At 47.3% G+C, this 24,864-nt stretch overlaps 1 protein-coding gene and 1 long non-coding RNA gene across 3 annotated transcripts; both read right to left on the bottom strand.

The window, feature by feature from the left end:
* Nucleotides 1–1,357: 1,357 nt before the first annotated feature.
* On the bottom strand, nucleotides 1,358–13,280 carry Gm2a (ganglioside GM2 activator). Its single transcript, XM_020168707.2, has 4 exons — nucleotides 13,029–13,280; nucleotides 8,003–8,164; nucleotides 3,326–3,508; nucleotides 1,358–2,975 (listed from the first exon to the last, which is right to left on the bottom strand). The coding sequence occupies exons 1-4, from the start codon at nucleotides 13,119–13,121 to the stop codon at nucleotides 2,820–2,822; spliced, it is 594 nt and encodes a 197-aa protein (XP_020024296.2). The 5' UTR covers nucleotides 13,122–13,280; the 3' UTR covers nucleotides 1,358–2,819.
* Nucleotides 13,281–14,682: 1,402 nt separating this feature from the next.
* Nucleotides 14,683–21,323, bottom strand: LOC141417858 (uncharacterized). 2 transcript variants are annotated; one of them, XR_012442507.1, is made up of 4 exons: nucleotides 20,724–21,323; nucleotides 19,985–20,109; nucleotides 18,379–18,450; nucleotides 14,683–17,798 (listed from the first exon to the last, which is right to left on the bottom strand). It is a non-coding gene; the product is annotated as an uncharacterized lncRNA (long non-coding RNA). The 2 variants fall into 2 exon arrangements; XR_012442506.1 differs by having other exon boundaries at nucleotides 14,683–18,450; nucleotides 20,724–21,308.
* Nucleotides 21,324–24,864: the final 3,541 nt, after the last annotated feature.

Consider the following 24,864-nt stretch of genomic DNA (forward strand, 5'->3'; position numbering starts at 1 on the left):
TCCACTTTATGTAGTCAAATTTATCAACCTTTTATTTCTGCTGAGTCTTCCAGCCATGTTTGCTTTTAGTATTGCATGGTTTCCTTTTTTTTTTTTCTGTCTTTTCTTTGGTTGGAACTCAGGACTTCACAATTGCAAAGCAGGTGCTCCTTCACTTGAGCCACACCTCCAGTCCATTTTTGCTCTGGTTATTTTGGAGATGGTGGGGTCTTGTGAACTATTTACCTAGGCTAGCCTTGAAACTCAAACCTCTTGATCTCAGCCTCCCAAGTGGTTAGGATTACAGGGATGAGCCACCAGCACTGGCTCAATTTCTTACATTTAGATCCTGGATCCATTTGGAAGTTCATTCTTGCATATGGTATGAAGTATGGCTTTCTGGTTGATTAAGCACAATATATTAAAAAAATCTACTTTGAGCCAGGAGCTGGTGGCTCACACCTGTAATCCTAGCTACTCAGGAGGCAGATATCAGGACTGCAGTTCAAAGTCAGCCCAGACAAACAGTTTGTGAAGTACTCAACACAAAAAAGGAATGGTGGAGTGGCTCAACTGGTAGAGTGCTTGCCTAGGAAGTATGAGGCCCTAAGTTCAAACCGCAGTACTGTCAAAAAAAAAAATCCACTTTGTCCTGTGAGTTGAGATGCAGTCTTTAACTTCTCACCCCTCCACCCCCAAGGGATGTCAAAGAACTTTGAGCCATGAGGATGGCAGACACAAAATGATTTCCTGAGTCTGGGAATTAGAATCCAAGTAAGAGAATGAAAGATCCAATGGTGGTTAAGAGGGGGTGGGGGGATGTGGCAAAATAGCATAGCTAGGAAGCAGGGTGATCAAGGAGAAGGAAGAGAGGTAAGAGCAGCTCATGAGACGAGGCAGGAGGGGTCCCTAGAAATGCCTTGACTCAGCTGTACTGCCTCAATAAATCCTCCTGACAAAAACAGCCTATCATGCTGAGCTCACGCCTATAATCCTGGCTACTTGGGAGGCTGAAATCAGGATTGTGATTTGAGGCCAGCCAAAGCAAACAGTTGGTGAGACTCTATCTCCAAAAAACCAGAACAAAATGGACAGGAGGTATGGCTCAAGTGACAGAGTACCTGCTTTACAAGTGCCAAGCCCTGAGTTCACATCTCAGTCCTATGAAAAGAACAAAAAACAGCCCATCACCAGGTTTCTGAGATCCCCCTAGATATGATCAATGAAACATGCAGCCAAGAAAAAGGACTTCTTGGGCTAGCAGAATGGCTCAAGTGGTAGAGCACCTGCTGAGCAAGCCTGAGGCCCTGAGTTCAAACCCTAGTACCGCAAAGCAAACAAAAATAAATTAAATAAATAAATAAATACAAAAAAGGAATTCTCAGCAAGTTAAAAAGTTTTATTGCAATTCCAGGCTTCAAATGGGTTCAAAACATGGCCCAATGTGTGGCTCAGAAAGCTGTCACAACATGGTGATCCAACATCGGATCTACCCTCTCTTCACTGGATCCCTGTTCCACAAAGCAGCTGCTGGGGACCATTCTCCAGCATCAGCCCCTATGCCCTGACTGGTTCCAAGGCTGGAGCAGGCAGCCTCACGACTCTGCAGCTCCCGGCTCTGAGAGGCCACCTGAGCCTCCCCTAGAGCTGGCAGAGCCTTCTCCTTGGGGCCAGATGCTATGGATTGGGCCCAGTGGAGGAAGAAATGGTGACAGAGAAAAGGACAAGGCATGCTGGAGTCTGAAAACTGGTCACCCATGAGCCAGATTTCCCCAGACAAGGCCAAGTGGCCCCTTCGTCTTGCACAATGTATAAAAATAGTAAGAACTGCCAGTGTTTAAAAATTGCAAGATTTCATATAAAAATCCAGATATTTTTGCCTTCTAGAGAAAAAAACTGAGACTATGTGGCAACATTCTATGGGGCACTGACTGGGAACATCCAACATCCACACAACAGCTGCCTCTGTGGAACGGGATGCGCCATCTCGGGTTACATCCCCAGCTGGAGACTGGACATTGGCTGCCTGGTGTCAATGATAGGTGCTGTTATTTTATTGATTTATTTTTGGCATGGCGTAAGGAATACTTGTCATAGTCACAGTGTGCATTACCTTTATCAGATGAGGAAAAAGGGAGGAGGCCACTTCTGGAAGCAGCATCTTTCTAATGGTGCTGACAATATTTATGTCTTTGCTTGGCCCTGCCAGCACATGAGTGAGTAAGAGTTTAAACACCTGAGTGTTCCTAAAATAACTCTGGCAAGAGACTCCACCATGCACACCCTGCCTCTCCAGGACACGCTATGCCTGGTGCTGGTTAGGTAAGCCTAGAATAGAATAAAAAATTAATCAGAAGTTAGTGGATGAAAAGGCTATGATAAACTATTTCAGCCCCTTTACTGTAGGAGGGGTTCAGAGTAGAATGAAAAACGTCAATACTGCTTTGAAGTCAGAGACCAAAAAGAAACAAAGTCACAAGGTGCTTCAAGTGCCATAGTTGGGTCAGTCTGAACTGAAGGTTCATGATGGTCCCTTTTCCTTGGCTGTTTTGGAAATGAAAGAAACCCTTAGAGAAAAGTCCTTGGGGGTGAAAAGGGGGTGACACACGGCCCAGCACACATCCTGGGCTCAAGACCTGCCACGCCCATTCTCCCTGAGGTGGAGGCTGCATGTCCCCAGCATCAAATGGGGGTGGCATATGATGATTTCCAGTGAGAGAAGCAGAATCATTGTAGACAGGGACTCGAGAGGAGCAGAGCCGGGCCTCGGCAAACACGGGTCAGGACAGCAGATCTGTGTCTTCCTCGTGCCGCTTTGTTCCACTGTGGCAGCTACCACATTATTTGCCCTTCAGAGAGGCAGCGATCTTGACACAGGCCAGGCGCTTCCCGCCACTGCTCAGGACGCTCTGGATGCGGTAATTCCCAGTGCTGAGCCAGCCTGGTAGCTCCAGGTCGGGCAACGTGAAGTCACTCGTGGGCAGCGAGTAGGTGCCCTATTGGAAAGAAGTGGGCAGGGTCAGGGGAGCCTACTGATGGGGCACTCTCTCCCGGAGCCACCTCTAGGACTACTGCTGTGACCTGTCCCTCCTCCCATTCTCCTGATAGCCACGCAAGATTAGAGACAGCTGTGGCCCACAGAGCATATAGCTAAAGGGCTCGGGAGGTCACTCCAAGTTCAAGTCCCCTATTTCACAGATGGAAAAACTGAGGCTCCTAAAACATAAGTACGCCTACATATCCACAGACAGTAATGTGCAGGAGAAGATAAAGACCTTCTCTCCAGGCCCCCATTATACTCAAGCCACACAGGCTAACGTCAGCTTCTCCTCTCCCAAGTACTTACTTCTTTGAAGGGACAGTGGCAGGGAAGCCCATAGGTGTGCAGGGGCTCTGGGCAGGACTGTCCTGGGGGGATGAAACTGTCAAGCAAGTCACAGAAGTCCTCATAGGTACAGCTGCCCAGCTGCTCCACACAGGGGATCTTGACCCAGAAGCCAGCCACTTCCTTCTCCACACTCAGTTCCACCTGGGGAGAATGGATTCAAAAAAGGTGACAAGTATAAATTCCAGGGCAAACATTCAGCTGCCTTGCCCTTTACAAGGTCAGTAATAAATGTTAATCACAGAAGGTTTAACGTCTGAACCTGGAAATGACAATACTGTGGCACGTGCCCCACTATTACCTCTCCCTGTGCCCATGGAGGCATTAATAACCGAGCGTGGATCTCCTCCTCATCAGACTACACATAATCTAGAAGTCTTTCTTTTTTGGAGGGGAGGGGTCAATTAATTGCCTTTTTTTTTTTTTGCTTTTTTTTTTTTTTGCTTTTTTTTTTTTTTTATCATATCATTGTTGTACTGGGGAACACTGTGACATTTACAAAAGCTCTTAGAATATATCACAGTTGAATTCACTCTCTCCATCATTCTCTTTTATTCACCATCCCCCTTCCTGGAGCAGTTTCAACAGGTCTCATTTTTCCATTTTCATACATGTGTACATAATATTCCCACCACATTCATCCTCCTGCACCATTTCCTTATATACTGCCCCCTCCCACTGGTACCAACCCCCAGACATGACTTATTTTACCTTCCTGTTCTCCGTTTTTTGAAAAAAAAAAAAGGCATTTTTGTTTAAGGTAGCTATACAGGAAGTTTTATTGTGACATTTCCATATATATATATGTATTAGAACCTGAGTTGGTTTATCCTCTATTTTTCTCCTTTCTACCTTAGTCCCCTTTTAATGGTCATCTCAGTAGGTTTAAAAATTCTATATTCATTCTTGTACAGAAAGTACATCAATCATATTCACCTTCTTAACTTCCTTCCTTTACAATCTTAGAATTCTTTAGGACGTCACTAGCTATCAGCAAAGGACTTCAGACAGCTATGAGCAACAGATTGGAGCTGGTCACCAAGATGAAACCTACTGATCATTCTTGGACCATATTTTCTCTGCATGGCCACAAAAGGCAGAATGAAGAAGAATGGAAAATTCTAAAGAGATTATTTTGAGATTGGTCTAAAATCTTAGATGCAGCTAGGCCACCATAGATGAACCACCTCCAAAACTGACAGGCTCTCCAGACTTGGATGGGGCAACTACAAAAGGACCCCTGCACCCTGTGGGTGAATAAAAAAATCTAGAACATGCTTTCCAACTCAGTGCTGGCTCGGTCTGCTCCCTTTCCTGCAGGGTGGACCTGACCTGGGGGAAGCAGCCAGGACTTCCAAGACAACCCAGTTGTACCTGATACATGCTGAACATTAACTACATATGAGCTGTCACTAATGCCAGCTGTCCCTTAGAACTATGTTCACGTCCCACCAAAGCCATTGAGGAAACACTGCAAGCAAAGGGGGTAGGAAGTTAGCTCTCACATAAGTGGGTGGATGTTACAGCAGAAACCCACATTTTGGGGGTGCTGACATTTGAGCACTCTGAATCCCAGGCTCGCTTTATTTGTGGTTTTGTTTGAAGAGACAGATCCTGGATGGGTACTTATTCTCCAGAGTCCCGGGCTATATACTCAAGTTTTCCACCTGCTCAGATTATCAGACAATTGGCTGCATTCTTCCAGGACCAGAAAGAAGGGAGAAGTCAGCATACCCTGAATCCTGTCTGGACAAGTTCAAGTTGTTTTCCTCACTGGTCTTGTCTGCTCTGCAGACACACATCCATTTCCCCACCCCTAATGGCATGGGACCCCTTTCACCAGCCCTGCCTCCTTTCTCTGGCCAAACCTGCTCCTATGCCACTTCCAGGTGGGATGTACTTGGTGGGTTCCCTCTCAACTTCCCTGAGTCTCCAATTCGTTGTCTCCAAAAGGCAGGTATTTTACAGGGCCTGCTTCTCTCACAAGGTCCCATGGAGTGATGTAATACTTGTCCAGCACTTAACCTCATGCCTGGAATGCAAAACCTGCCTCTTGCCTCACGTCAGCCCCAGCCCTCCCATTGTTTAGCCGCTGCCCCAAGGAAGATGCTGGAGCCAGTTATGCCCAGAACAACAGCTCCCAGCTGAGGAGGGCCATGTGGGGCCGGATGCCTGTGGTGCTGCACCCACCAAAAGGAGCAAGGCCTCTTCCCTTGCTGTTCCTACTCCAACCCAGGACCAGTTTGGCACAGGAAACACTAAGTGAAAGTGACTGAACTTAAGTCAACAGCAGCCATGACTAGCATTAGGGGGATCACTGATTACAACTCACTTCCTGTTTTCAACCCGCTTGCAAGCAGAGCTGTGTAATAAGTCACCCTGGAGCTCTCTGTTCCAGGGCTTCTTTGGTACTTCCACACTGGGTACCACTAAACCAACTCTAGTGTCACAGGACCTGGCTCAACAATGAGACAGATAGAGGCACTGAAGGAATCTGAAGTCCAGCCTTAAGCTGACAAGCATGGGCTGGCACCCTTAGCGACCTGCAGGTCCGTGGGGCTACTGCTGCTCCACCTAGATAGTGAAGTCTTTGGATCTCATGGTCACAAGACCTACTGTTGATATCCTAAAAGCCACTTTCCAGCATCTAGAAAAAATGACTTCTCCCTCTCTTGGTGCCATCCCTTAGTCAGGCACACAAAAGCTCTAGATAAAGGTCCACTGCCTTAAAGGTGGGCCACTGATGGGTAGGGGAGCAGAGGTTGGTATCTGTCACAGGTCAAAGGCAGGGAGCATCACAGGTACATGACTTTGGGGTGGGGAAGCCAAACCATCAGGCCTGAAAGCCCCATAAGTATACATGCCAAATAAATGACAACATTTTGTTTTTGTTTGGGGGTGGTGGTGGTACAGGGGTTTGAACTCAGAGTCTACACCCTGAGTCACTCCATCAGCCCTTTTTTTGTGATGGGTTTGTTCAAGATAGGGTCTCTCAGAACTATTTGCCTAGACTGGCTTTGAACCACAATCCTCCTGATCTCTGCCTCCTGAGTAGCTGGGATTACAGGCATGAGCCACCAGTGCCCAACCTTACTCTACCACTTGAGGCACTCCACCAGCCTTTTTGGCAATGTGTAATTCTTGAGGATGGAAAAGCCAGGACTCCACAGGCTGGAACTAGAGGAAGGGCTGGGCAAGTGGGAATTATAAATTATACCAAATCCTGGAGGCAAGTCAAACCAGGAAGAGGGTGTCCTGAGCAGCCCAGTCTTTCCTGTGGTGCATGGTGTCTGGAACATTCACCTTAAATATGGCACTGGCTGGTAGAGTGGCTCAAACAATAGAGGGCCTGCCTCGCAAGTGTGAGGCCCTGAGTTCAAAGCCCAGTACTGCCCAAATAAATAAATAAATAAAGATGGACCTCCTACAGCATTTAGGTCTGAGCCGCTCCCATGAGGGACCACTGGGCAGGTGACAGCCCAGAACAGGGCTCAAAAGGACAAAAGGACTGTCATCCAATAACTAATATGGACATACCTTGAAAAGAGAAAAGAACCAAACTAAAACTATACATATTCGAGAAATGTAGGAGTAAGGGAAGGGGCCGGGGGATCTGTGGCCAATGGCCAATCTGTACTAAGAAGTGAGCATAAAGACCAGAGGTGCCTGGCACAGAGACTCATGCCTGTAATCTCATCTTCTCATGAGGCAGAGATCAGGAGGATCATGGTTCAAGGCCAGCCCCTGAAGTTGGGGGCAGAGGAGGAGACCTCCATCTCAACAAACAAGCCGGGCAGGGGAGTGCATGCCTGTTATCCCAGCTATTGCAGGATTATAAATTGGAGGATCAAAGTCCAAGGCCGTCCCCAGGCAAAAAGCACAAGACCCAAATTTATGACAGGTGACATAGTTAATAGAAAAAGGGATAAAGGCCATCACAACAGCCTGCAAAGAAGCCAGTTAAAGCAGGCTAAGGGTAGAACGGTGGGTTGAACTGCTTCTACAACAGCTGCATTGCACTGGCGCTCTTAGAAACGCTAGTGGACTGCAGGATGCTGGGAAGCAAGTGTGGCAGTGGCCTCCTGAGGATAGCATACACTCCAAATCCAGAAAAGGGAGCAGGGTGCTTGGCCAACCCTGACAGACGAACAGTCCAGTGTCCATTCTGCCATTCTAAGGGACAAATTCTGTCCTAGTGTCCAGATTGGAGGGCACAGAGCTCAACCCCCTACCATTGAGTAACAGTGAGGGTTCTAGTGATTTCCTTCATTTTCTTCTACTTTTCTACCACCTATGTTTTCTAAACTGACTACATGTCATTGGTGAATTGATGTACTCATTTTTTTAATTAGCAGCAAAAAAAAAAAAAAAACCAGTTGCCAACCAGAGCCATGGGCCAGTTTGCCCAGAGAAGCTGGAGCAATTCCTGCCGGGCACCAGGTGACTCAGTGACAACCAGCAGAGGGTCCTTTCAACCCTCAGATCCTGACAGAGCCTGAGAAAGTCTGTTAATGTACGCATCTCTTGCTGCTCTGAGCTGCAGGATTCTAAAATTCTCCACACTGCTGTGAACAAGCGCCCCTCAGGACCTCTGCTGGCTGTCCATGCCCCTCTCTCGGCCACCCTCCCTTTGCTTACCTTCTGAGGAGAAATGAGGGGGACGCTGGTCTTTCCCTGGGCGCTCACGGTCACATTTCCAGGAACAACAATGGGGTCAGGTTCCAGGGTCAGGCTTTCGATCACTGCAGGGTCCTTCCCTTCATCACAGTTATCCCAGGAAAAGCCACCAAGCTGGGCTGACTGGGGACAATCAGACAGCCCGGAAAAAGAAGAAGAGAAGTTGGCAAAAGGAACCATCTCAGGTCAGAAGAATTGAGAACAGGCCAATGGTATTGTGACCTTCATGAGACATTTCCCTCCCTGGCCCTTTCTGCAACTCTAATCTTAAATTGGATTGCACTTGACCTACCCATTTAATAGGCAGAACTAAACTAAAAGACTCAAACGAGTCTTTTGTTGAAAGGCACAATATAGTAAACCTTGATATGTCAAAATAGGGAACTAACCTCCTTGGGCTTGGGGGTGCCTTCCCTGACTTCTGACCTCCTGCCCACTTCCTCTCCAGCCAGCCTTGGGAGCCCTCTAGGGGAACAGCTCCTGGTGGGACCACCTTAAACTTCAGGCCCAACCTAGGGCCAGGACCCCTGGGGAGCCCAAAACACAATGGAAAACAGAACAGCACCCCAAGCCCCACCCTCCAGAGAACAGGACACACATGACAAGACTCCCAGTATTCCTTGATGATTAAAGCTCCCTCGGGAAGGACTTCCCCATCCCAGCCAGTGCATTCTTGCTCCCATCCCATTATGCAAGCTACATGCAGCTTGAGTCACCTGCCTCTCCTCTGCAAGGCCACTCCACATCCCCCTGGTATCCTGACCCTATCATCCCCTTGTTAAACTTCACAGGACCACCCACTCCTCACACCCACAGGACTTCATGATCCTGAGCACACCCCCTCACTCAGTCACGCCTTTCCCAGCCCCCTGAAGGCCACTTATGGGAAACCATCAGCCTGTCCACCACCCACACTCACTCTAAGTGAGAAAGTCTGCCAGCCCCACACCACCAAGCTGGCCTCCATCTTCAACATACCCATAGCTGCCTGGATCCAGAGAGAATACCTAACTCAAGCTAGATGACAGTCTGTCTGCCCAATTTTGGAATTAAGACACGAGAAGCCACATCACCTCTAGGACATTGGGCTTGATACTATCTTGGGTCATGAAGTTTGGACTGGGGCCAAAGCACCTAGACCTAAGACTCATGACAAAGCTGAAGTTGGAGAAGGGACAAGAACTAAGGGCTCTGTTGGTCTGTGGAACAGGGAACAGAAAGGGAACAGTGACTGGCCCAGCTTTGGAGGGACACACAGGGAAATGAAGGCTCCAGTCAAACGGACTGAGCTAAAATCATAGCTCAGCCTAGTGCCAGTGTCCTGTAATCATAGCTACTCAGGAAGCAGAGATCAGAAGGATCACAGTTCGAAGCCAGTCTGGGAGACCCTATCTTGAAAATACTCAACACAGTGGTGGCTCAAGTGGTAGAGCACCTGCCTAGCAAGCATGAGGCCCTGAGTTCAAACCCAGTACCATCAAAAAAAAAAAATCATAGCTCAGCCACATTTATCACATGCTTCTATAGGTTACTGATCCCTTTGGAGCCTTGATTTCTACATCTTCTAAGTGGAGGCATTTGTACCTTCCTCTCAGAATTGTCACAAGAGCGACAGCATATATGTAAAGCTCATGACACCATCCAGAGCATGAGCTGGCTCTGTAAATGACATGAGAATCCCACCTCTGCTTCCTGCCATTAGTTCCATGGGATCCCTAGGTACCTATTAGCCTTCCCCTGCTCCTGAGTTTCTTGGAATGGGTTTCCAATCAAATGGAATGAAAGGTCGTGCCATGCCAAAGGCAGGCAGGACCGGGTAGGTACAGCAAATGTTTACCTTGACATTCAGTCCACAAATATCCATGGAGTAATGATTACAGTCCCCGCTAAGAGCTGTGTCAGGAGTAGTAAACAACTAGACATGGTTCCTGCCTGGGGTTTGCAGGCCAAGGCAGAGCCACGGTGCTCTGAGTGCCATAGGGAAACGAACAGAAGATGACCTTGAGGGTAACACAGGACTCACTTAGGGTGGGGGAGAAATGACTCCTTCAGTCATGCGAGTGCAGACAGACCACAGACCAAGGTCCCCGTAGAAGAAGCTCCATTGCTTCAGGCATTACGGGGAGGCCAATAGGCTAGAGATGTCGGGTGAGGGACCCAGCAGAGGCTACAGGGTGACACTATCATTTACTGCTGGTCTTCATGGGTCATAATCAGGAGGATGAACTGTCCTGTATGCAATGGAACCCCATCGAAGGAAGGTTCTGATTTATGGCTGTGAACGGCCTGGAGAGGGACAGGACTAGAAAAGGGGTGATGAGTTAGGAGGCCGCCATCAAATGAAAGAAAGTTGACATAGAAGATTTGAGCTTATGCCTGTAATCCTAGCAACTCAGGAGGCAGAGTTGAGCTGAGGGCGTAGGCAGGAGGACTAGCTATTTTCTGGGGTTTTCAGACACACTGCAGATTGATTTTGGGCTCAGAGAAGTTTCCAAAGTGCCCTTTTAGAAGCCCTTCCCCTCTCCTCAGCACCCTTCCCCCAGCTCTGGAGGAGACCTACAAGATGGTTTCCCACTGGTAGGGCCTTGACTAGCTGCCTGTGACGAGGAGCTGTGCCGCCAAGCCCAGGCTTACTGGGAAGAGAGGCTGTGATGAACCAGCAAAGCACACCAGGCCTCAGGCCTGGCACCTAGACCAACTCACGGGTAGAGGTAAAAGGTGGCACAGGCAAAAGGCAATGGCTTGGGAGGCAGAAACACAGGTACAAATCACAGCCGTGGGTTAAAATCATACCCTGGCCACTCTCACTAGCTGACAGCATGGACATGTTAACCCCTTGAGGCTCAACTTCCTCATCTATGAAATGAACATAATTATATCTTCTGACAGGGCTATTGTGCAGCTAAGAAGTTTGTATACACAAAACACAGCAACTCCTCAAGACTGTCAAAAGGAAAAAGACTGAAAAACTGTCACAGACCAGGAGGGCGGGGAGACTCAACACTTCATTGGTGAAGTGTTTCAGGACTGAGTCCTGAAACAGGAAGAGGACATTAGTGGAAAACTGACGAGACCCACAAAAGTCTAGAGTTTAATTAATAATAACATACCTACACTGGTAAAATAAGATGGTAACAAGGAGAACTAGGTAAGCAGTATATTGAAATTCTATCATTGCAATTTTCTGTACATCTTAAATTATTCTAGGGCTACAGGTGTGGCTCAAGTGGTAGAGTACCTGCTTAGCAAGCAGGTAGCCCTGACTTCAAATCACAGTACTGCAAAGAAAAAAAAAGAAAAGAATTCCAAAATTAAAAATTTATTTTAAAAAAGCACAAAGCAGGACTGGAGGCATGAGTCAAACAGCAGCCCAGTCTCACCAAAATAAGAAAGCACAAGATTCAATGCACAACACATAGTCTGTGTACAATAATAACAACCACCGTATAGCAGAGTCTATTAAGCTCTCAGCCCAGCGCACGGCTAACCCTTCTGCCCTGTCATCTAACACTCACCATAGCCCAGACTCACAAGACTGGTCAATGCTACAAGAGGAAGTGAAATCCAGGGTTCTTGTCACCCCAAAGCCTTCCTCTGGTCCATGATCAAAGAGTCAGTGGTCTGAAAAATCTACTGTAGATGACAGTAGATAAGGATCAAAAGTGCCACTTATTGGGCAGGAAGGGGAGAGATGGTGGGGGATAGCTAACCAACATACAATGTAAGCCTATTTGGAATTGTCACAATGAATCCTCCCTGAACAATGAATACCTCCTTATATATAGCAGTTATTAAAAAAATAATAATAGTATAATAATAGTAAGTGCCACTTGCTGTGTGATCTTGGGCCTAAGTGAGGTGGGTGGCCTCTATGATGTCATCAGGGTTTCTCCAAACCTCCCAATCAAGACCCTCTAGTCTGGTATGGCATAGTCAAGGCACACAGGAGGAGAATTGGAGGGCCAGCCCTGGAGCCTCTAGCTGGACTCCATCTCACAGCAGCCAGCCCTGGAGTCAACAGAAACATTCACAACCCACACTCAAGGTCAAGGTGCTTATCCTCTGGGCATATAGACTTTGTGTCCCTTGGCCAGGTGAGGACAAGGTCATTGGCTTGTAACACTTTAAGTGTCTGAGACTACAGCTTTCCCATCTATGAAAGCACACCCCTGCACTGACAACCCTCTGAGACCTCACACCTATTTTTCAGATGGATGGCAACAGAGAGGGATCAGTAGTCAGGCGTGCCAGCTTTCCGTCCTGTCCACTTTCCCCGACCCACCACACAGTTCCTCACTCTCCCACAAGCCCGGAGGTAATGAGAGAGATGGGCATCTGGAGTGGACCCGCCCGCTTCCCGCCAGAGATGTGTCTTGTCTACAGCCACACAGCAAAAGAGGCAATGAAACTGGGCTTCTCAGGTGTGGGAATGACAGACTTCCCGTTCCCAGGGGTCTGTGGCATGGAATAAACGAGACGTGAAAGGGGAAGCTTGGAAGGGGGAAGGAGGAGGCTGGCCTATCAATGGCTCGCAACAGGAGCAGCGGGATCCCAGGACTGTCCAGATTGTCACCAGATGGGCAAATTAGTGGTGTGAATGGGCTCTCAACCCATCACTCCCGCAAAAAGAGTTCAGAGCATTCGAGCAAAAGTATGAGACGCCAGGCCTTGTCACCGGGAAATGCGAAGTGAGGGCGTGGGGCGAGGAACAGGGTAGTAGTGCCAAATCTCTGGGCCTGGGGCCAGTGCTTTAGTTTTGCGGTTCTGCGCAGTTTCGCTCAGGCGCTTGGCGAGGGCGGGAAAGTGCAGATTAATAATTTTGGAGATTAACCCGTCCAAAATAATCTGATTCCCTCTAAAAGCCCCATGCTACAGAAACAACTCTAGATAGATGCGGCCACCCTTATGTCCCATTCCGACCTACACACCCCCTGCTGAGTCGAGAGGTTGCAGGCAGCCTCCTAAAGGGGGGTTAGGGAGCACTCACGGGGTTTAGACCGATGATGCGCGCGGGGACCGCAGGGCCGGCGAAAAGCAAACCTAGGACGATCAGGAGCAAGGTCCGCATCAGGAAATGCATTGCAATAGGCGGGTGCACGCGGAGTTAACTGCAAGGATCTTGCTGGCGGAGGCGCCTTTAACCGCGGGTCTGGATTGGTTATGCAAAGCTGTACATTGCTATGCAAAGCTGAGCCCCACCACTGGTCGATCCGCCTTGTTCGGCCCTGCCCCGTCCGAGATTTAGGGGCGAGGAGTAGGCGGGATCTCCCCAGCTCCCCTCCCCGGACGTTCCTCATTGCGCCCCTCCTACCCAGTGTGATTGTCAACTGCCTCCTTTTGCAGGGCGGAGGCGGAGCCAGAAGAGGAAAGGGAAGGAGCTTAGTGTGGAGAACTCCGACTCAGTTTAGGTCGAGGGAGGGGCGGAGTCAAGCGCGTGGCGAGGCGGGTCTGAGCGCGAGGAAGGGGCGGGACTGAATGTGGAAAGGGGCGGGGCTGCGCGAGGGGCGGGGCTTGGCGTGGGGGTCGGGCGTGCGCGAGGCTGGTGTAAGGCTTGTGGCTTTTGAATTTGTGCTGTGACCATCGCCACGGAAAGGACGTTTAGGAACCCAGGTATCCAGTTGTTTCATTCCCGAGTCCTTCTTGAGAAAGAAGCCATGCTCCCTAACAATATTATGCTTCTCTATATCCAGTCACTGACTTTTTTAATAGTCATTATAGTTAACGATTAATTAAGTGCTGTAAGGCACACTAAGGACTTTGAGAGAATCCTGCCTTTTGCCCTATTTTAGCGCGGTGAGGTTGGCTTTGCCACAGTCGCACAGCTAGGAAGTGATAGAGCAAGGCTGAGCTTACATACTCCATCAGCCAAAATCGTCTTAGGCTACTACACAGATGAAGTTTGCTTTTTAAAAAGTAGAAATTAATTCCCACAAAATTACCACTAACGCCCTGGGTACAGAGCCACTCAATATGTATGAAGCAGGCATGTGAGTGAGATGGAGAGGTCAGACAGGTGATGCAAACCTTAAACATAGTTTGTCTGCATGGTGTTCCTTAGGAATCTTAGTGTTTATTGTATAATTTTTAAGTGAGTGCTCATTAAATTATGGATTTCCAACTTTGCCTGAGAAATCATAGGGCCACAGTCCATTGGAACTGATCTGCCAGCACCCTGGGGTGGCATCTGGCTCCCCAGTCTCCACAGTGCATCTCTCTATCACCAGGTCCCCCTGTGAGCTTTCAGTCCCAACTTTATCAGGACACCTGTTTTAGAGAAATTCTCATAAATTTTTTTGTGGTGCTGGAATTTGAACTCAGGCTACACCTTGAGCCACTCCACCAACCCTTTTTTGTGAAGGGTTTTTTTAAGATAAGGCCTCATGAACTATTTGCCTGGACTATCTTTGAAGTGCAGTCCTTCTGATCTCTTCCTCTTGAGTAGCTAGGATTACAGAAGTGAGCCACCATCGCCTGGCTTGTTCTCACAATTAAAAAACAATTTTCAAAAGATAAAATCATACCTCTCATGTAGATATAAAGTAGACACAGACTAAAGATTTTATTTAGCTTCTTCAGTAAGGAACTGTGTAAGATGTTACAACAGCAGGCCCAAGGAAAACCTAAAAAACAAATACATCAGGAATAAGGAAGTAAATCAGAGGCATAGAAGAAGGAAGACAACTTAAACTCCAGGCAAAACTTTGTATGTCTCTGGCAGGCTATTTGTCATTGAATTACATTATCTGTGACTTCAGAGGCAGAAAAGTCCCCAGCAGGTAATGTGGAAGGGTGTGTGTGAGACAATAAATACTTTTCCATTAGTCACTTTTTTAATATCATTGAGCCTCAGTTCTGCCATTTGTAAGAAAGTAAGGTCGAACTAGACAATCTCCAAAGTCCCATTCCACTTTGAGGGTCTTTGAGGGTATGTGTGGGGGACCTGGTGCTGATGGCTCACACCTGTAATCCTAGCTACTTGAGAGGCTGAGATCAGGAGGATCTCAGTTTGAGGCCATTCTGGACAATAGTGGGACCCTATCTTCAAAATAACCCAAGCAAAATGGACTGGAGGTATGGCTCAAGCAGTACAGCAGCTACTTTGCAAGTGTGAAGCCCTGAGTTCAAACCCCAGTACCACACCTCCCCCCCCAAAAAAAAAAAAAACAGAAGGGGACTAGGGGCTAGGGACAAAACTCAGTGGTAGAGTACTTGCCCAAGATACTGGGTTTAATTTAAAAAAAAAAAAAAAACTGAAAGGAACAGTAGAATTTATTTCAGTGAAATAGCCTCTTACTATCTAATCTTCAGAAAGAAACTGAAGCCCAAAGCCACAAAAGCAGAAGCAAGAGGAGGACCCAGGTTTCTGTTCTCCTAGCTCAGCCATACCTCTGGACAGGACTGCAGAGCAAAACCACCCCTTTCTCATCTCACTAGCATGAAACCTGAGAGCACTTGGAGGCCTGACAGTGCCCTGGGGAGCAGGGCTGAGACTGGTCCAGCAAGCCAGACAGGCCTGGGGAAGGTGCTTTGGGAGCAACCTCCCCACCACTATTGGCCTGAGGGGCCCAGATAAGAGGACTGTGTGCAAGCCAGCATTACTTTGACTCCCAGAATTCTCATCTCATTAGAACTAGTTCCTAGAGCTGTGATTCTCACTGCTGGCTATACAACACTGCAATCACCTGGGGTCTCTAAACAAATGCCAGGCCCAGGCTGTACCTTAGGGTGGAACCCAGGTATTAGCATTTTTTTTAAAGTCCCTGCAGTGGGGGGGAGGGTTTCCCCCAATGAGTAGCAACTTTGAGAACCACTCTTCTAAAGCAATAACGTACATTCAAAACACCTGGAATTCATTAAAATGCATATTATGATTCAACAAGTCTGGAGTAGAGACCAAAATTTTGCATTTTTAACTAGCTCCCTTATGAACCAATGTTTGAGCATAAAGCTACTCTCTGACCTACCTGTCTAATCATAAGATCTCATTCCAGAAGAGGTCTTGCCCCACACCTGGGAGGAAGGAATGCTACAAATTGGTCAAGATGAATCTAAGCCAACAGACCTTGCTGAATTTCTCTGTCCATTACCATTAGAGCATACACTTATTGTCCAATCACATTTCTACATGGCTTTCCATTCTTTACTTACCATAAAATGGGCAGTTTTCCCTGGGCCTTTGGTATCACACCCCTGCAAGGGCAAGGGTCCAGACTAGACCAACTTTCCCCACCACTGGACAACAGAGGTAGGATACAGATGGAGTCACTATTTCCTCCCAAGGAAGGTGGCTTGGGAACTTTCCCTTTGTTGGCAATAATGGCGCCGATAGTTCTTACTGCGTCCTTAAGCTTCTGTTTTCCAGGGTCACGGTCCTGCCTCCCAGGGTCACAGTCCTGCCTCAAGTCTAGCTTGAACCCTCCTTCTGCCCCAACCTCCAATCAGCATGAACCATAAGATCCTAACCAATCAGATCATGCTGAGTCCCACTGAGGGGTATTTAAGCTCCTGCCCCTCTCTCCCTCTCTCTCTCTGCTCTCTCTGCTCTCTCTCTCTCCCACCCAGCAATAAAGAATCTCTTGGCCAGATCACTCCTCTCCACATGGTCACTTTTGGGGCCTATATTTCCTTACACCCTTCATCCTCTGCTTACTGAAATAGGACAGGAAGTGAAACCAGGGCTGTGAACCCAAGGCCCAAACTCCTGAGATTCCACATGCCAAGACCAGCCACCAGTCCCCAAACACCAAGTAGAAGGCGTGAAGGCAGAGAAAGGGTGTTATTACACAGCTCAGGGCGTGTCCTGGGAAGAGGCAGAGTAAGCACTCAGCCCGTCTTTAACATCTTCAGGAAACAGACCCAAGCTATATAGGTTTAAGTAGACAAAGAACTGGGGACAGGGGACAAAGGTATGTTTCAGTCACATTGTGTTCTGGTTGTCTGTTATCTCAGTCCGAGGGTTCTGAGAAGGGTTCTGGAGAAGATGTTATCACCTTCATCACTTGAGGGGAGTGATCTGGTGACCAAGAGATGATTGCTCCTGCTCCAGGGTACAGCCTCATCATTATAGGTAATTGTTCTCATTTGGAGGGGTGGTCTGTCCTGCAAGGCTACACTGTCCCTTTAGGGGAAGTTTCAGTCTCTTGTCAAAAAGATGTTATCAGTTCTGTCTTTTCTGGAACCCACGGTGATGGCAAAATGACTGCAGAGAGAATGACTTAGAGCAAAGACAGATACAAAATGGAGATGTCATGCTTTTCCTGCTTTTAGTTAATCTGTGGGCCTGAGTAAAGAGTCCATGCTTTTCAGCAAAAGCAGTTTGAGCACCTCTCACAGAAGGACAAAGCTTCAGTTCTTCCCAGTTCTCATGCCTGAACACCCTACTGCATTGAGAAGGGGGGTGGATTCCACCGTATCTGAGGATCTCTCCAGATTTAGTGTTCTATAATTCAGTGCATAGCACGATACTTTGTCCTAGAGGAGGTTGGTGAATCCAAACAGGCTGACAGAAACCTGCTCTGTTTCCTCCCTCCTTCGTTCCCTACTTTTCTACTGGCTTCCAACATGGCTCTCAAGGACTATGTGAGTTTAACATACCCTCGCTGTTTCTGCCAGTAATTTCCCAACAAAGGACAATCGCACTGATGTCTTGAGAGGTTCAGGCAATGCCTAAGAGAATCTTGGTTGTCTGATGACTCCCACAGGTGGCTGGGTTGAGGTTTAAGGTGTGAGAATCTTGTCCCTCCTTAGGCTTTGGGACCTGGATTCCAAAACAGGTCATCAGTCATAGCCCTTTTCATGAGCCCTTTGCCGTTTCCAAAGCATTCTATAACCTGTCACATTCACTCATTTAACAAACATTTGCCAAGCAGAGAAATACCAATGTCCCAGGCTTGGGGATGCAAAACAGAATCTTGCCTGCACGCAGCTACTCCAGAATGTTGACTGTGGGGCTGGGCAGTTAGTTTGGTGAGATGCCTGCAGTCACCTGTAGCTGTGCATTCCACCAGCAGGGGGCAGAAGCTGCCCAACCTGGGTTTGCTGTTGCCAGACCCAAGCTGCCAAGTGTGTTCAAACGTGGTTTTTCAAAGAAGTTGGAAATCTTTTTTTTTCATGTGACCCCTCCAAATATTTAAAGGTGAGCACTTAATTCAAATCTTTTCGAAAGACTCTGCATGAGCTAAAAATGGGCTGTAGGACAGATGTGCTCTAAAAATCCCAGTGGGCAAACTCTGTTGAAGTTTGACCCCAGAGTGAAATGCCAGGACTTATATCGTTATTCGATAGTGTCCTCATTTAACATGTGGGGAAACTGAGGTCTAGAAGAAAATGGGACTGACCCAGGTCAAGAGCCAAGAGCAGGATCCTTGTGTCCTTGACTTCTGGTCCAAGTCCTCTTGCCATCGGGGTCCCTGCAGAGACATGAGTTGATAGCTCAGGCGAGGGCATGCTCCAAAGAGCTGGCCCTGCCAAGGGGAGCCCCGATGAGCTGGGGAGGTCGCCAGAACCCAAGGGCAGGAAGGGGGAGCGGGAGTTTATTTTTAGCTGCCTAGAGTGTGCCTCTCAGCCTTATTTAGACATCAGGCGACAGAGTGAGCTGGAGGCAGCAGGGTGGGGGGAGGAGAGAGCCCCCTCCCCCTCACAGTCTTCTCTTACAACTGCTCTTCCCTGCCTGCTTCATTATCATCCATTCTGGGGGCTCCCGGAGGCTCTAAATAGCAGCCCTTGTAGGCGTGGGCGCTGTCCTATCATTGCTGACTAGCTTTCTCCTCCACCTCCTCCCTCTTCTCAGAAGTCTCCCACTCTCACAGAGAATCAAACCCTAGGACTGAAGGATGTCGTCTCTTCACCTTCTAAGGGGCACAGATCGCTTTGAGAAGCTGAAGTAATCATTATGGTAGTTTAGAACTCAGGTTATAGAATTCCATAGACCTGGATTCAAATCCCAGGGATGGTCCTAAGCAAATGACTCTTAGGAGAGTATCCTGAGACCTGAGCTGCTTCTTTAGTACAGTGGAAGTGGTAACCCACCCCAACCCCCTCATGGGTGCTAAAGTCAGTAAGAGCTTAACATGTCATAAGAGACCCTTGATCAATGATGGTGATGTAATTAGAGCCATGGACCTTGTCATAGTCTGGATCTGGAATATGTTGAAGCCTTGGTCCTCAGTGCAGCGGTTTTCAGAGGTGGGCTTTGGGGAAGTGATTAGAGTCGTGAGGACTCTAGTCTCATCAATGACTTGATCTATTGATGGGTTCGCATTTGACAGGATACTGAAAGATGGTAGAAACTTAGGAAGGCAGACCTAATTACAGTGAGTGGGTCCTTGGGGACTTTTGTCCCAGCAACTTCCTCTCATTCTCTCGCCCTTAAGAGCTCTTGCTAGGCAGGTGTGCTACCACTAGGCCATGCCTCCAACACTGTTTTGTGATGAGTTTTTTCAAGATAGGGTCTCAAGAACTGTTTGCTCTGGGCTGGCTTTGAACTGAAATCCCCTGATCTCTGCCTCCCAAATAGCTAGGATTTCAGGTGTGAGCCTATCTTAATGAATGAAATTTGATTAATTTCATCATATTCATAAGAGCATAACACGCATCACCACAATCACAGTAGTAAATCTATCCATCACTTCCAAAACTTTCCTTGTTTTTTGCTACATTGGTTCTGTTGTGGTTTTGTTTTGTTTTAGTTAGTATACTTAGCATGAACAAGCTCATAAATAAAATTCTAAGTGCACAATAAATTACTAATAACCATAGGCTCTGGGTGGTACAGCAGATCTCTAGAATTTATTCATCTTGCATAGCAGAAACTTTATGCCCATCCAGAAATAATTCCTTATTCCTCTTCTCCCCCCAGAGCCCCAACAGCCACCATTCTGTCCTCTGCTTCTATGCGTTTGACTATTTTACATACTTCATATAAGTGGAATCATGACTGCTTACTTAATTTAGTGCAACGTCCTCCAAATTCATTCATGTTGCTGCAAATGGCAAGATTTTCTTCCTTTTTAGGGCTTAATAATATTCCATTGTGTGATGTGTAGACCACCTTTTCTTTATCTGTTCATCTGTTAAAAAATATTTAGACGCTCATATTTTGAGTATTGTGCATAATGCTTTAATGAACAAGAGAAAGCAGCTATCTCTCCAAATCCTGTTTTCAGTTCTTTTGGACACATACCCAGAAGTGAGATTGGTGGGTCATATAGTAGTTCTAGTTTTAATTTTTTGAGGGACCTCCATACTGTTTTCCCTAGTGACTGCACCATTTTACAGTCCTACTAACAGTACACAAGAATAAAATTTTTTCGCATCCTGGTCTTGACTCCTTTAAGGAAAACTTTTGCTTCTGAAAAGGGACCATGAACAAAATCCCTTCCCATCCCTATCAAAATAGATCTGAGAGCTGGAGGTGTAGTTCAGTGGTAGAGCACCTGTCTAGCAATTGCAAGGCCCAGCACCACCCCCCTAAAAAAACATCAGTTTAGCTGGGTGTTGTGGTACATGTCTATAAAATCCCAGCACTCAGGAGGCTGTGGCAGGAGGATCCAGACTTTGAGGCCAGCCTAAGCTACCTAACATGACCCTGACTCAACCTTCTCCCCCCAAAACAGATCTGAGTGCCCATTCCTTTAGGACTCCTCCCCCAGCAGACTCTTTTGACTGTTCTCTGCTTGCCTACCTCCACGATGGGCTCTGACTCTCTGTCAAGCTGGGCCCTGGGGTCTTTGGCCAGTTGAAAGATCTTCCTTCCTCCCAAGCAGCAGACCCCACATTTCCAGTACACGGTCCATTGCTCTAGCTTTCCCAGGCAGCTTGAAAGACTTCATCTCCCCCAAATGCTCCAGGCTCAAAAGTGCATTGAGGACGGAAGAGGAGGGAGTGGGGCAACCTGGAGACGACCTTCCAACCTTGCCCAGCTTCCAAGCTCTGCCTGAACTTGGGGTCCCAGCTAGCCAGGCTCCCAAGGCTGCCTTCCCTTCCCTGTGCAGCTGCTTCTTTAAGAAGCACCCTGAGGGCTGGACCCTGCTACTGTCCTTGGACCCTGTCCAGGGCTCTGATTTAAAAGGTATTGCAACGTTTTTTAAAAACAAACATGTGTTGTAACCCGAGGCCTTGGTAACCACAACACTGCCGGCTGCTGGATAGCCTCCCTGCCTGAGAGTAGAGGAAACTGCTCCCCCCTCCCCCCCACGCCTACCCTTCGTGCACCCTACACTCTGCTGCAAGCCAGTCTGCCAGGCCCAGCCTGGTTACCATATTATACGGACCCAAGTGCCTTTCAGACCTCACCAGCTGCCTCCTGACCAGAAAGTGTTTGACAGCTCCAGTCCGTCCTCCATAGGATGCCCCCAACCCCCGCCCCATGATCTTGGATAACCCCCATTTAACTGTGCACACCCACGCCTGCAACTTCAAGTCAAAACATTTTGGCTGGGCCTCTGAGGCCTGTCCCTGCTGTCTGTATCTTCCTGACTCTCCTCATTTGCCCAGCACTCTAGCCACACTGAGCCACTAGGACTCCCTCAAAATGCTGCATCGCACTGGCCCAGAACCTAATCTACAGAGCCTGGCCTAGCCATCACAGCCTTGCTGAGGCCACCCTGACCTTCACTATCCAGACAGAATTAGTTACGCCTTCTGTGCCTATAGTATTTTTCCACACTGCCTTGATCCATTATCTGTCTACCTGGACTAGATACAATGGAATCTCCTACAAATATTTTGTTCGGCTTACATGATATGTGTGTGAATGGAGAGAGAGAGACAGACAGACAGACAGAGATGGAGAGCATGCTATTTTCCATCAAAAAAAAGATTTCTGAGTGGGATGCCAGTGGCTCATACCTGTAATCCTAGCTACTCAGGAGGCAGAGATCAGGAGGATCTCAGTTCGAAGCCAGCCTGAGCAAATAGTTCTCGAGACTCTATCCCCCCACCAAAAAAGTCATAAAAAAGGGCTGGTGGAGTGGCTTAAGGTATATGCCCTGAGTTCAAACACTAGTGCTGCAAAAAAAAATTTCATACTTATCTACTGTAGCAAACTGTCTGATCCCTTTAAGGCGGGCCTGTGGCCCCTAGTTTGCACCTACCCTGAATCTCATGCTGGCCTCTTCTCACTTAGGTGCCCACCCAGCCCTGTAGACACAGGCTTTCAAGCTGTAGACATAGACCACACACTCCGTGGATTTGCAGATATTCCTACCTCCTGTCCCCTTTAGATGTCCTAGAAATTTGAATGTTTTACATGAATAGAATCAGATCAATAAAAATATACAGAAGTCAACACAATTCCTTTGCTAAATCGTGTGTCCCAATTTTTTATTTGAAAACCCAGTCCTGTTATCACCATCCTCTGACTTTCATTCCTGTCCTCTCCTGTGCAAGACTCTTCCACTTGGGCACAAGTGGAACTCTGCTCCAGAGTTGGAAGACACCAAGTTTTCCAGAAGGGAGGTGGTGAGCAGTTGTCTTTGGAAAAGTGTTGCTTACATGGTGATGACATAACAGGTTAGGCAGGTGGAAAATAGTCATTTTTCATATCAAAGAGTGAGGTGGAATTCTGGGAACTGGGAGTCCCATTGAATAAGAATATAGAGTTAATGTTTGAAACCAAATGAGCTTGAGGGTAGGATGTTGGTGGGAACAGAAGGTACAAACAGTCCTCTGGTGAGATGTCTATCAAGGAAAGCAGGGCAGAAGGGGACAAGGAGGTTACTGACAGGTACGGTGATAAGTGAGTGTCTGGCTTTGATCTCAGCCTGGGAAGCCCCAGGCTAGTGCTGGAGTCCTACTCACTCAATCACACTGAAGCCACAGCTGCTGTCTGTCAGAAGACTGACTTCAGAATGGAGCTTGCAGGGAAGGACTCAAATCACAAAGGCACCAGCCCAGCCAAAGATGTCTCAAGCATAGAAAATAGTGCTCACCCACAGACTCACCCAGCCCGGGACCCCAAAAGGACCCATCACCTGTGTGCTCATTAAAAAGTAGAAAAAAGTCTGTTAGACACGAGAACACGGAGGTGGAAAGCAGTGGTTCTGGCTTTGAACTCAAGATCCTCCTGCCTGGGCCTCTCAGAGTGCTGAAATTACAGGTGTGAACCAGTAATGGTTACACCAGGCGGGGATGACTTCCTGCTAATTAGCCTTATTCAAATTCAGTTCTGTACAAGGACTTCCACCTTAATTCAGTGCAACACAACCAAATCCAATCAGTGCAACACCTGGGTTCCTTGGTGGGGTGCTCACAGCCCCATAGGAGCAGGAAAGCTCAGACTCCAGAGTGATGGTAGCGCCACCGCAGGTCTATTGCGTCCTGTTCAGTAGGTGGGGGGAAAGACAGAGGGCTCCCAGGAGACCACATCCTAACCAGCAATCCCAGATGCTTCCAGAACATGCACCTGCCCAGCCCATGAGAAACACCCCAGCAGAAGCCACGGGATGCTGCGACATCAGGTTTCTCTCATTTCCTCCCGCGTGGAGTATTTTCCAAGAGGAAGCTGTCAAACCAACCCTTCGATCAAGAGTCTAGAAAACCCAGGATGGTTTCTCAACACACCATCATTCCCTCCCTCCAGGACTGAAACCGAGGCTTCTCAGGTTCCCTAAGCGTGGTTATTCTGCAGTAAATTCAATGCAACAGACCTGAACCTCTGACGTACGTATTGGGTAGAGTTACTCTAACCAATTCTGTCACTCTGCTAGTGACAGAATGCCGGGAGCAGTGTATTTTACACAGACTTGTTGTTTGTTCATTCTGTCAGGTGCAGAAGTTGTAAAGTGGTTCATCAAGACTGGTACGGAGGATCCATACATTCATTAGAGATCTCGGCTCCTTCCATCTTTTCTTTTATTGGCATATGTTAAATCGTACATAGTAAGGGGCTTCATCATGGCATTTCTATACCTGCATATAATGTGCACATATAGAAATATTCACCCCCTCTATTACTCTTTACCTCCCCTCCTTTCCCTTCTTTTCTTTTCACCTCCTTAGTTGTCCCCCTTTCGCTTTCATGATTTTGATTTGTTTTGTTTTGTTTCCCTCTAGCTCCCATAAGCGAGAGAAACATGGGATATTTGTCTTTGTGGGACTGGCTTATTTCACTTAACATGATGATCTCCAGTTCCATCCATTTTCCAGAAAATGATATAATTTTATTTTTCTTAATGACTGAGTAAAATTCCATGGTGTATGTATATCATATTTGATACATATTTCATGTATATCATATCCATTCATCTGTTGATGGGGATCTAGGCTGATTCCATGATTTGGCTATGAAGAAGAGTATCACAATTAACACAGGTATGTAGATAGATATTTCTATAGTAAACTGACCTTGCTTCTTTTTTGGGTGTACCCAAAAGTGGTATGGCTGGATCATAATGGAGTTCTAGTTTTAATTTTTTGAGGAACCTCCATACTGATTTCCATAGTGACTGAACTAATTTACATTCTTACCAGCAGTGAAGAAGAGTTCCTTCTCCACATTTCATCCTGGCCAGGATTTGTTCTTGTTTGTTTTCTTGATGACAGTCATTCTGACTGACAGTGGATGGAATCTCAGTGGCATTTGGAGTTTCATCTCCCTGATAGCTAAGGATATTGAACATTTTTTTCATGTATTTATTCGTCATTAATATTCCTTCACTTGAAAAGTGTTGGTTCACTTCATCCGCCCATTTGCTGATTAGGTTATTTGTTATTTTGGTGTTTAACTTTTTCAGTTCTTTATGCATTCTGGATATTAATTTCTTGTCTGATGAATAGATGGCAAAGATTTTCTCCCATCTGCAAGCAGTCTCTTCACTCTGTTG

This window comes from Castor canadensis, chromosome 16 (assembly GCF_047511655.1).
Source record: "Castor canadensis chromosome 16, mCasCan1.hap1v2, whole genome shotgun sequence".
In the NCBI taxonomy this organism is placed as follows: domain Eukaryota; kingdom Metazoa; phylum Chordata; class Mammalia; order Rodentia; family Castoridae; genus Castor; species Castor canadensis.

Excerpts from the sequence above, each read along its gene's own strand:
- Gm2a (XM_020168707.2), bottom strand. The coding sequence starts at position 13,121 with ATGCATTTCCTGATGCGGACCTTGCTCCTGATCGTCCTAGGTTTGCTT. Across the intron at positions 8,165-13,028 it reads GCATCATCGGTCTAAACCCC|TCAGCCCAGCTTGGTGGCTT; the intron begins GTGAGTGCTCCC and ends GATTGTCCCCAG. Across the intron at positions 3,509-8,002 it reads CCCTCATTTCTCCTCAGAAG|GTGGAACTGAGTGTGGAGAA; the intron begins GTAAGCAAAGGG and ends CATTCTCCCCAG.